We start from the raw sequence: 12905 nt of genomic DNA, 5'->3' as shown, positions 1-12905 counted from the left end.
AATGTGTACAAGATAAAGTCTTAAAGGAACAGTTTAGGCACCATAACAACTTCATCAAAATTACCCCACAGTCTTTGTTCCAGCGTCAAATCTTTCTGCCCTCCTGTTTTATAGATATCTCTAAACCAGAAGGCTCTTGCAGAAGCAGTAGGTGGCGGTGTGTATTGGCTGAGAGCGAATAGCTTAAACTCTCAGCCAATCAGTGAATCTCCATTCATAAAACTTTTCTTTTTCAATTCCGTTTTATAAATCAGGATTTACAGATTGGCTGATGGCATCAGGTGCCTGTTGTCAGCCAATCAGTAGCATCTCTGCAAGAACCTTCCAGTTTAGAGATTTTTTAGAAAACTGAAGGGCAGAAAGATTGAGTTTGAATTGAGTTTGAAAGGTATTCCTGGCACCATAACAATTTCATTTCGACGAAGTTGTTATGATGCCTGGAGTGATCGTTTAAGAGTCAAAGGAATGATTCTATTTTATTGTCAAAAATGTTTGGCAGTAGATTTAACACAAATATTGTGATATTTAGTTTCATAAATACGTGTAAATATAAAAATGATGAATATAGACCTGTCCAGCACTAGTTTGGTTTTGTTTTTTTAAAAACTTTTTTTCTTCTATTGTCCATATTGAATTTACAAAAACGGCCACCCGTTTGTGTTGTATTAACAAACTGATATTTACAACAAATTGATATACAGAAATAATTGAACAAACATCTGTTTAGAATTATAAGGGGTTATAGATTTAAAAATATGCATTTCTGTAGTCATACTAAAATGTCAAATGCAGATCATTTTTATGACACATCCAAATTTCTTAGTGCAATAGTTTTAGTATTTATATAGAACAAAATAGTGTAATCATCTTATTTCCACGCTAGAATCCCCAACCATTATTAAATCACTGCTCATATACTGTTCGGTCAAGAACATACAAAAAGCAATATTTTACTGCAGGAGGTCTGCGCACAGCCATGAAATTAGAACATTAGTACATTCATATTCTACTTCTAACCATCTGGGGTTTGATCGGTAAGCTACGCAGGTACCAATAAATAATATTGTAGTGTTTGGATTAGAAAACATGTAGGTAAAAGGAAAAAAAGTGCATCTTGCAATTTAATAAAATATTTGTTTGTTATGGCTGTCCTCATTTTGTTCTTTCCAGCAAAATCTCATTGAATCCAGTCATCCCACAGTTTAAGGTCTGAGGACAGATGTTTGCAAAATGGAGCGGAGACCTTTTGTAATGGAACTTGATCGCCCCCTAGAAAAAAGCAGGAAACAAAAATGTGATCAGCGGATTCATTAATTAATACCTTTAAATGGTATACACAAGTTAATTTTACATTTTCTTTCATAGATAGGAGGGGGGGGGGGGAGATCTATATACAGAGGGTTGCCATGCTTAGGGAAGTGTTCTCAAGCAGGGCCAAACGAACTGTGTGGAGGGTAGAAGGATGGAGGGGAAATTACTGTAGGTGTTAATACAGTAACACACACAAAGCTGTAGAGGTCTGCTCTGCTGCTTCTAACTAGGTGGCGTGTATTCAATTAACATCTCTGCGGCAGACCGGGTAACATTCCCTGAGGTTGCCCGAACCTAGGCTTAATTTTCCCGAACTGATACGAATCCACCTGAACATAACTTTATTGGCTCAGAACACCGACCACCCCTGGCTGTTAACCGCAATTAAGGGATTTTTAAGTAATGCGTGCTTTGAACTTTACCTGTGGTTGAGCTCTGATGGAAGTAATACCAGGTTCTGATCGATTAGCTTCTATCTTGTATCCATTATTTCTTCTTAGGATGTCCACACATGCCAGAAGATACAGGTGCCTTTTGAACCCATCAGCCAGGACATTCTTTCTGATGACTGGTGCTCTAGACAAGACAAGGCCAAGAATCCATGACTGGAGTATTGCATGATTAGCGCCAGGTCTGTCCTGAAGGGAATTAGTCTTAGATGCATCAACCACTTTAACTGGAGAGCCTGGAATCGATAGATTGAGGTTTTCCACATCTTCTGTAGTGTCATCAAGCTCCATTGCAGCCAATGCTTCCATTTTTGCCTTTAATAGAAAAAAAAAACAAAAAAAAAACGTATAATGCATTCCTTGTTTTTTTTGTTTGTCTTTTTAGACTGTTTTTTTTTGTTTTGTTTTGTTTTTATCCAAGCACAAAAATGCTGAACAATATTTTTGGATCAAATGATTACTTTCAGAAAAAAAATTTTTTGTATCCAAGTTATTTTTGTCCATGACAAAAAGACATATATATGGGAACTCCTAACTTTGGGGAGTTAACATTGTGGAAAAATGTACAACTTGATATTTTATTAGGATTTTTGTGTATTGAAAAAACAAAAAAAATATCCCAAACCACGATATGATGTAAATTCCTTACTTTCCATTTCTTCCATCTTCTCTTTATAATTGTTGCAGACCTATGCATCCTTTCAATGTGCTTCTTTGTTAGCCAGCGTCTGACAACTAAAGAATAGAAAATAATACATGCTTGTCACATGAATAAGGGCTTGTATGCTAGATCTTGTCATTTTAAAAATATTACATTTGATTGGCACTAATCAGACTCCTAGTTGATACAACCTTACAGGGGTGGGGTGGTGGTGGTGGTGATGGGTACGGATGGAGACACAAAAAAACAACAGCCCATTCCACAGGAATAGAATGAAGCAAGGTGGGGAGATGTGTTTTGAATCAAAAGAAGAAAAAACTCAAAACATAGCAATTCACAAAAATAAAATAAACGTTTTAACAACACCAGCTCCAAATTCTCTTATAGGTAGAATTGTCCATCCACCCATATTAATTAGATGAGCATAACAATTAGGATTATGATACAGATGACTTTGTGTTCTATCACAATGATTCTACCTATAAAGCAAAGTGTAGCAGGAGTTATCAGATCTGCAGAGTGAAACAGGCTCACATTACCTGCTTGTATCGTCGTGGCTGCCCATCGCTGCTTAGCTCGCTTCCTCTGTATATACCTCCTCCAGCAGCACTGAATACAAAATGCTCTCCGTGACAGTGACACTGTTCGGGTCTCTTCAAGTAGTTCTATCTGTAAGGCAAACATCTCTGCTCTGTTACAAGAGTATGCCTAAGGATTCATATTTATACTTTGTTATAGGCAGACTGACCTAGGACTAGTAATATAGAAACATTGGAAAGGAACTGTTGAAGTGGTTATGGTGCTAGGAGAACCCTGGCACCCTCCTAGGGTAAGTAGTCAAATCATAGTCTTCCTAGCGGGAGCTTCTGGTTCCAGAACAGGCGGACCTCAGTTAAGTTGTCAACTCTGAGAGGGCTCCAGGGCACCATACTGTGGGCTGCAGTGAGTATGGTGATGGAGTGTTCAGTCAACATTTATTCCATGATGTGCTCGGTTTTCTTTTACATTTATATATAAAGAAATATAGCAAATTACATATTCTAAGACAAGGTAAAACTAGGGCAAACATGGTTTAATGTCTCCTCTTCTCTGTCTGGTTATTTGCACCTGCCAATCAACAGAATGTATAACAATGTTTACTAGGGAGCTATGATGGAGTCATCCAATTGAACAATAAAGTTGTGGATTTCTACATTTCATTTTGTTTCTCAAACATTACAAATACATAAATGTTAAATATAGAGATAGGTAAATATAATATTAAAAATCCCCTTTAACTTCCTATTACATAGCTAGGTGCCACGTAGCTTTTATAATATAGCTACATGGAATTATGTTTTACTGGATTTATGCGTTACATTGGCTTTATTTGTGTGCTAATTACACTCCTTTCTCTTTTATGGGATATTTATGACAGGGCTTAAGGGATACCTGTTAAAGTGCTGCTTTAATTCAGTTTCTAACACATTACCTGTCTACTATGGTTAATATTTTTTTTACCTCAAATATTCTCTTTCAAACTGGTTCTTTACAAGTTTCTCTGAAGTATACTTAAAAGAAGTGAAACTATTAAATGGGAGAGGCTGGCAGTAGGATGATGGGGGTATTAAATGGGAGAGGCTGGCAGTAGGATGATGGGGGTATTAAATGGGAGAGGTTGGCAGTAGGATGATGGGGGTATTAAATGGAGAGGCTGGCAGTAGGATGATGGGGGTATTAAATGGGAGAGGCTGGCAGTAGGATGATGGGGGTATTAAATGGGAGAGGCTGGCAGTAGGATGATGGGGGTATTAAATGGGAGAGGCTGGCAGTAGGATGATGGGGGTATTAAATGGGAGAGGCTGGCAGTAGGATGATGGGGGTATTAAATGGGAGAGGCTGGCAGTAGGATGATGGGGTATTAAATGGGAGAGGCTGGCAGTAGGATGATGGGGGTATTAAATGGGAGAGGCTGGCAGTAGGATGATGGGGGTATTAAATGGGAGAGGCTGGCAGTAGGATGATGGGGCTATTAAATGGGAGAGGCTGGCAGTAGGATGATGGGGGTATTAAATGGGAGAGGCTGGCAGTAGGATGATGGGGGTATTAAATGGGAGAGGCTGGCAGTAGGATGATGGGGGTATTAAATGGGAGAGGCTGGCAGTAGGATGAGGGGGTATTAAATGGGAGAGGCTGGCAGTAGGATGATGGGGGTATTAAATGGGAGAGGTTGGCAGTAGGATGATGGGGGTATTAAATGGGAGAGGCTGGCAGTAGGATGATGGGGGTATTAAATGGGAGAGGCTGGCAGTAGGATGATGGGGTATTAAATGGGAGAGGTTGGCAGTAGGATGATGGGGGTATTAAATGGGAGAGGCTGGCAGTAGGATGATGGGGGTATTAAATGGGAGAGGTTGGCAGTAGGATGATGGGGGTATTAAATGGGAGAGGCTGGCAGTAGTATGATGGGGGTATTAAATAGGAGAGGTTGGCAGTAGGTTGATGGGGGTATTAAATGGGAGAGGCTGGCAGTAGTATGATGGGGGTATTAAATGGGAGAGGCTGGCAGTAGGATGATGGGGGTATTAAATGGGAGAGGTTGGCAGTAGTATGATGGGGGTATTAAATGGGAGAGGCTGGCAGTAGGATGATGGGGGGTATTAAATGGGAGAGGCTGGCAGTAGGATGATGGGGGTATTAAATGGGAGAGGCTGGCAGTAGGATGATGGGGGTATTAAATGGGAGAGGTTGGCAGTAGGATGATGGGGGTATTAAATGGGAGAGGCTGGCAGTAGGATGATGGGGGTATTAAATGGGAGAGGCTGGCAGTAGGATGATGGGGGTATTAAATGGGAGAGGTTGGCAGTAGGATGATGGGGGTATTAAATGGGAGAGGTTGGCAGTAGGATGATGGGGGTATTAAATGGGAGAGGCTGGCAGTAGGATGATGGGGGTATTAAATGGGAGAGGTTGGCAGTAGGATGATGGGGGTATTAAATGGGAGAGGTTGGCAGTAGGATGATGGGGGTATTAAATGGGAGAGGCTGGCAGTAGGATGATGGGGGTATTAAATGGGAGAGGTTGGCAGTAGGATGATGGGGGTATTAAATGGGAGAGGTTGGCAGTAGGATGATGGGGGTATTAAATGGGAGAGGCTGGCAGTAGGATGATGGGGTATTAAATGGGAGAGGCTGGCAGTAGGATGATGGGGGTATTAAATGGGAGAGGCTGGCAGTAGGATGATGGGGGTATTAAATGGGAGAGGTTGGCAGTAGGATGATGGGGGTATTAAATGGGAGAGGCTGGCAGTAGGATGATGGGGTATTAAATGGGAGAGGCTGGCAGTAGGATGATGGGGGTATTAAATGGGAGAGGTTGGCAGTAGGATGATGGGGGTATTAAATGGGAGAGGTTGGCAGTAGGATGATGGGGGTATTAAATGGGAGAGGCTGGCAGTAGGATGATGGGGGTATTAAATGGGAGAGGCTGGCAGTAGGATGATGGGGGTATTAAATGGGAGAGGTTGGCAGTAGGATGATGGGGGTATTAAATGGGAGAGGCTGGCAGTAGGATGATGGGGTATTAAATGGGAGAGGTTGGCAGTAGGATGATGGGGGTATTAAATGGGAGAGGTTGGCAGTAGGATGATGGGGGTATTAAATGGGAGAGGTTGGCAGTAGGATGATGGGGGTATTAAATGGGAGAGGCTGGCAGTAGGATGATGGGGGTATTAAATGGGAGAGGTTGGCAGTAGGATGATCGGGGTATTAAATGGGAGAGGTTGGCAGTAGGATGAGGGGGGTATTAAATGGGAGAGGATGGCAGTAGGATGAGGGGGCTAATAAATGGGTGAGGCTGGCAGTAGGATGATGGGGGTATTAAATGGGAGAGGCTGGCAGTAGGATGATGGGGGTATTAAATGGGAGAGGCTGGCAGTAGGATGATGGGGGTATTAAATGGGAGAGGCTGGCAGTAGGATGATGGGGGTATTAAATGGGAGAGGCTGGCAGTAGGATGATGGGGGTATTAAATGGGAGAGGCTGGCAGTAGGATGATGGGGGTATTAAATGGGAGAGGCTGGCAGTAGGATGATGGGGGTATTAAATGGGAGAGGCTGGCAGTAGGATGATGGGGGTATTAAATGGGAGAGGCTGGCAGTAGGATGATGGGGGTATTAAATGGGAGAGGCTGGCAGTAGTATGATGGGGGTATTAAATGGGAGAGGCTGGCAGTAGGATGATGGGGGTATTAAATGGGAGAGGCTGGCAGTAGGATGATGGGGGTATTAAATGAGAGAGGCTGGCAGTAGGATGATGGGGGTATTAAATGGGAGAGGCTGGCAGTAGGATGATGGGGGTATTAAATGGGAGAGGCTGGCAGTAGGATGATGGGGCTATTAAATGGGAGAGGCTGGCAGTAGTATGATGGGGGTATTAAATGGGAGAGGCTGGCAGTAGGATGATGTGGCTATTAAATGGGAGAGGCTGGCAGTAGGATGATGGGGCTATTAAATGGGAGAGGCTGGCAGTAGTATGATGGGGGTATTAAATGGGAGAGGCTGGCAGTAGGATGATGGGGGTATTAAATGGGAGAGGCTGGCAGTAGGATGATGGGGCTATTAAATGGGAGAGGCTGGCAGTAGGATGATGGGGGTATTAAATGGGAGAGGCTGGCAGTAGGATGATGGGGGTATTAAATGGGAGAGGCTGGCAGTAGGATGATGGGGGTATTAAATGGGAGAGGTTGGCAGTAGGATGATGGGGGTATTAAATGGGAGAGGTTGGCAGTAGGATGATGGGGGTATTAAATGGGAGAGGCTGGCAGTAGGATGATGGGGGTATTAAATGGGAGAGGCTGGCAGTAGGATGATGGGGGTATTAAATGGGAGAGGCTGGCAGTAGTATGATGGGGGTATTAAATGGGAGAGGCTGGCAGTAGGATGATGGGGGTATTAAATGGGAGAGGCTGGCAGTAGGATGATGGGGGTATTAAATGGGAGAGGCTGGCAGTAGGATGATGGGGGTATTAAATGGGAGAGGCTGGCAGTAGGATGATGGGGGTATTAAATGGGAGAGGCTGGCAGTAGGATGAGGGGGTATTAAATGGGAGAGGTTGGCAGTAGGATGATGGGGGTATTAAATGGGAGAGGCTGGCAGTAGGATGATGGGGGTATTAAATGGGAGAGGTTGGCAGTAGGATGATGGGGGTATTAAATGGGAGAGGTTGGCAGTAGGATGATGCGGGGATTAAATGGGAGAGGCTGGCAGTAGGATGATGGGGTATTAAATGGGAGAGGCTGGCAGTAGGATGATGGGGGTATTAAATGGGAGAGGTTGGCAGTAGGATGATGGGGGTATTAAATGGGAGAGGCTGGCAGTAGGATGATGGGGGTATTAAATGGGAGAGGTTGGCAGTAGGATGATGGGGGTATTAAATGGGAGAGGTTGGCAGTAGGATGATGGGGGTATTAAATGGGAGAGGCTGGCAGTAGGATGATGGGGGTATTAAATGGGAGAGGCTGGCAGTAGGATGATGGGGGTATTAAATGGGAGAGGCTGGCAGTAGGATGATGGGGGTATTAAATGGGAGAGGCTGGCAGTAGGATGATGGGGGTAATAAATGGGAGAGGCTGGCAGTAGGATGAGGGGGGTATTAAATGGGAGAGGCTGGCAGTAGGATGATGGGGGTATTAAATGGGAGAGGCTGGCAGTAGGATGATGGGGGTATTAAATGGGAGAGGCTGGCAGTAGGATGATGGGGGTATTAAATGGGAGAGGCTGGCAGTAGGATGATGGGGGTATTAAATGGGAGAGGCTGGCAGTAGGATGAGGGGGGTATTAAATGGGAGAGGCTGACAGTAGGATGATGGGGGTATTAAATGGGAGAGGCTGGCAGTAGGATGATGGGGGTATTAAATGGGAGAGGCTGGCAGTAGGATGATGGGGGTATTAAATGGGAGAGGCTGGCAGTAGGATGATGGGGCTATTAAATGGGAGAGGCTGGCAGTAGTATGATGGGGGTATTAAATGGGAGAGGCTGGCAGTAGGATGATGTGGCTATTAAATGGGAGAGGCTGGCAGTAGGATGATGGGGCTATTAAATGGGAGAGGCTGGCAGTAGTATGATGGGGGTATTAAATGGGAGAGGCTGGCAGTAGGATGATGGGGGTATTAAATGGGAGAGGCTGGCAGTAGGATGATGGGGCTATTAAATGGGAGAGGCTGGCAGTAGGATGATGGGGGTATTAAATGGGAGAGGCTGGCAGTAGGATGATGGGGGTATTAAATGGGAGAGGCTGGCAGTAGGATGATGGGGGTATTAAATGGGAGAGGCTGGCAGTAGGATGAGGGGGTATTAAATGGGAGAGGCTGGCAGTAGGATGATGGGGGTATTAAATGGGAGAGGTTGGCAGTAGGATGATGGGGGTATTAAATGGGAGAGGCTGGCAGTAGGATGATGGGGGTATTAAATGGGAGAGGCTGGCAGTAGGATGATGGGGGTATTAAATGGGAGAGGCTGGCAGTAGGATGATGGGGGTATTAAATGGGAGAGGCTGGCAGTAGGATGATGGGGGTATTAAATGGGAGAGGCTGGCAGTAGGATGATGGGGGTATTAAATGGGAGAGGCTGGCAGTAGGATGATGGGGGTATTAAATGGGAGAGGCTGGCAGTAGGATGAGGGGGTATTAAATGGGAGAGGTTGGCAGTAGGATGATGGGGGTATTAAATGGGAGAGGCTGGCAGTAGGATGATGGGGGTATTAAATGGGAGAGGTTGGCAGTAGGATGATGGGGGTATTAAATGGGAGAGGTTGGCAGTAGGATGATGGGGGTATTAAATGGGAGAGGCTGGCAGTAGGATGATGGGGGTATTAAATGGGAGAGGCTGGCAGTAGGATGATGGGGGTATTAAATGGGAGAGGCTGGCAGTAGGATGATGGGGGTATTAAATGGGAGAGGTTGGCAGTAGGATGATGGGGGTATTAAATGGGAGAGGCTGGCAGTAGGATGATGGGGGTATTAAATGGGAGAGGCTGGCAGTAGGATGATGGGGGTATTAAATGGGAGAGGCTGGCAGTAGGATGATGGGGGTATTAAATGGGAGAGGCTGGCAGTAGGATGATGGGGGTATTAAATGGGAGAGGTTGGCAGTAGGATGATGGGGGTATTAAATGGGAGAGGTTGGCAGTAGGATGATGGGGGTATTAAATGGGAGAGGCTGGCAGTAGGATGATGGGGTATTAAATGGGAGAGGCTGGCAGTAGGATGATGGGGGTATTAAATGGGAGAGGCTGGCAGTAGTATGATGGGGGTATTAAATGGGAGAGGCTGGCAGTAGGATGATGGGGGTATTAAATGGGAGAGGCTGGCAGTAGGATGATGGGGGTATTAAATGGGAGAGGTTGGCAGTAGGATGATGGGGTATTAAATGGGAGAGGCTGGCAGTAGGATGATGGGGGTATTAAATGGGAGAGGTTGGCAGTAGGATGATGGGGGTATTAAATGGGAGAGGCTGGCAGTAGGATGAGGGGGGTATTAAATGGGAGAGGCTGGCAGTAGGATGAGGGGGGTATTAAATGGGAGAGGCTGGCAGTAGGATGATGGGGGTATTAAATGGGAGAGGCTGGCAGTAGGATGATGGGGGTATTAAATGGGAGAGGCTGGCAGTAGGATGATGGGGGTATTAAATGGGAGAGGCTGGCAGTAGGATGATGGGGGTATTAAATGGGAGAGGCTGGCAGTAGGATGATGGCAAAATAGTGACACTACTCATGGATAAAGTGACACTGAACACATTACAAAGACTGGTAAACAGGACATTGCATCCCTAATCTTAGTTATATCAGAAGAAAAAAAAAATATTTAGCACTTATTATTTCCATTTTATTTATAAAGAGCAAATCTTGGGCAGCATTCTAAAGATCTGCCAATTACCAGAGCATGGTCCTATACTGGCCTGGGGAGTAATTAGAACTAAGAGCCAAGTTCACTAGATCAGAGGTAGGCAACCTCCGGCATTGCAGATGTTTTGGACTACATCTCCTCTGATGCTTTGCCATCATTATAGCTGTAAAAGCATTATGTGAAATGTAGTCCACGGCATCTTGATTGTTGAAGGTTCCCTACCCCTGATCTAGATCATAAATTTGTCATATCATTTTTTTTTTTCTTTTCAGGGGCTGTAGGATTTTAGGAAGATCCCTATTTAGTGCCATAATACTCATTGACATATTATTGGTATATGATGCTCTGCACATAAACATGTACTGCACATGTACTACCCATCAAAACCTAATCTTGCTATGCAAATTACAACTAAGGCAGACCTAGAAAAATCAAAGATTGTCCATCAAAGATACGCAATTAAAGCAGTGAAAAACTTTGGGAGATACGCACAGAAATTAATTCATTGGTTACTGAAAATGTAAACTGGGAGATGGATTGGGAAGAAAAAAAATATGGTAAGAGGGCAAGACATTGGGGGACGGATAAGACATTGGGGTACAGTTAAGACAGGGATAAGACACTGCTAGATTGGATGGGGGGAGGTGGGACACACAATACATGCCTTTGGCAAGAAATCATGAGAATGCTGATGCTCACCATAGAATGGGTCAGAAACACTTTAGTAGTCCCACAATGAGCTAGTGTATTGTTTGTCCCTCTCTCCAATTTAGGCAACACTGCTTGAAGAATATTCTGTGTCATGGAGCGCAAGGCATCGCTCTCCTCCTGTGAAGCTGACCCTGCAATTATATGAGACATACTGATTAACTCACATAGCTATAGCTGTGCAATAATGGCCACATTTCAGTTAGGCAAGCTTTATGTACATATACGCAGTCGTAGTTTAAATGCAATATGAACATCTCCATAATAGAGGCTAACCCTACAGAGCTCATCAAACATAAAAAACAAGAAGAAAATGAATACTACGATCTGTCTAAATACATAGATTAGATGATCTCCGGTATTCTGTTCATCAGCAATTAACTGCTGATACAACATTTACCATTTATCCCAAGCTATGTAATAAAGTAACAATTGAAGTAAGAATTCATTATGAGGGTGGATGGATGTCCCAATGTGTAATATGGTTACTTTTTAATTCTGAAATAAGTGATTGACATATTTGTTAGAGTGTTCTAAAGGACGGTCTGTCAATTGTTTTTAGCAGAGTAAAGTTACTTATATTATTCCAGTAGGAGTCATTTTAACATTTCTAAAGTAATGTACGAATTATCCAAATATATCTAAAGCAATTAAGAAAAGAAAAGGGAAGAAACAAAAGGGTTAGGAGCCTGAAGTTGCCACACCTCCAATGTGAGGGTTAACCCCGGTTTAACTATTCAAAAAGGGAAAGAGAAGGAGGGTGGAACTAAGAACAGATGTGGCTGGAATAGAATACCGTACTGGAACCTATGTCCTATTAAAACTTAACATTTAATTAGTATAAAATTAAAAAGTCCAACTAGTGGACTGAAACAAACAAGACTAACCACAAAGATACAATAGTATATATACAGAAAAAAGGAAAATGTTGGCTGACACTTCGGAGCGCTCTCGTGAGGATACGAGAGCCCCACAGTATCGGTGCAAGTGTCAGACCACCATTAGGATGGTGCAATAAAAAGTACAAATTGATGCACACTTGTTACCAGCAACTAAAAGTGGACTGCTAAATAACCAGTCCTGCTTCATTAGGATGATGTGCAGGAAATACAAATTGATGCACACTATTTGCTAGCAATTGGAGGTGGGCTGCTAAATAACCAAGTCTACCAGAAAGGATGTTGGCTGAGAAAATAATACATACACACTTATTGCTAGCAGCTCAATGTGGACTGCTTGATAACTAGTCCTACGGGGCGTATAAAATAGTACTATCCAGAGCAAATTGTTGCCATGGTACTATGTTGCAAAGGCACTTGCTGTATGCTAGAGACAGTGTGAAATGTTGCCGATTATATCGTTGGCTACATTTCACACGGTCTCTAGCATACAGCGAAGAGTGCCACACCATTGCTATGAGTTAAATGCCTTTGTAACATTGTAACATGGCAACAATTTGCGCTGGATAGCCATTGGCCTGTGACTCTGTAATTCAGTCTACCATCAGGTCCATGTAGGAGTACCCCTTGCATGGGGATTGTCATAAAAGGCCAAGTGAGGCCCCATTAAAATCAGTTCACTTCACCCTCAACACGCAGCCTCGTCTAGTGATTGTAGGTTACAGCTATACCTGCTTTGGATTGCTATACTGGCTATAATCACTAGCTCTTGTAAGAGCTACACAGCCAGACCTGCTATAGTCTCTGGAGGAGGAGAGGTCAGCGAGACCTCAGCCAAGCCGCGGTGGCTAAGGGGCTACAGTGCTTACGGTGTCCGATGCAGTGCTTATAGTACTGCAGGCTACTAGGAAGCAGCTATTGGCGGAGGCACCGAGTCGGAGTGCCAGGCGGTCCGTCACAATATTTATATGTAAGTTTTTCACTGTTCTGTACC

The 12905-nt window shown here is 44.0% G+C and overlaps 2 protein-coding genes across 3 annotated transcripts in view; one reads left to right on the top strand and one right to left on the bottom strand.

The window, feature by feature from the left end:
• The window catches only part of DCAF6 (DDB1 and CUL4 associated factor 6), a 195544-nt gene that overhangs the window by 162544 nt on the left and 20095 nt on the right, over nucleotides 1–12905 (top strand). The gene's annotated exons all lie outside the window — the stretch shown is intronic.
• MYO19 (myosin XIX) overlaps nucleotides 93–12905 on the bottom strand; it is an 88556-nt gene continuing 75743 nt past the window's right edge. For both annotated transcript variants that reach the window (XM_063452099.1, XM_063452108.1), the window contains 5 exons: nucleotides 11004–11146; nucleotides 2961–3090; nucleotides 2410–2495; nucleotides 1734–2075; nucleotides 93–1269 (listed from right to left, as the gene is read on the bottom strand). In XM_063452099.1, coding sequence (XP_063308169.1) covers nucleotides 1153–1269; nucleotides 1734–2075; nucleotides 2410–2495; nucleotides 2961–3090; nucleotides 11004–11146 — 818 coding nt within the window. In that variant the 3' untranslated portion in view covers nucleotides 93–1152. The remainder of the gene's footprint in view (nucleotides 1270–1733; nucleotides 2076–2409; nucleotides 2496–2960; nucleotides 3091–11003; nucleotides 11147–12905) is intronic.

This window comes from Pelobates fuscus, chromosome 1 (assembly GCF_036172605.1).
Source record: "Pelobates fuscus isolate aPelFus1 chromosome 1, aPelFus1.pri, whole genome shotgun sequence".
Lineage (NCBI taxonomy): Eukaryota > Metazoa > Chordata > Amphibia > Anura > Pelobatidae > Pelobates > Pelobates fuscus.
This window is presented reverse-complemented; position numbering and strand designations above follow the sequence as displayed.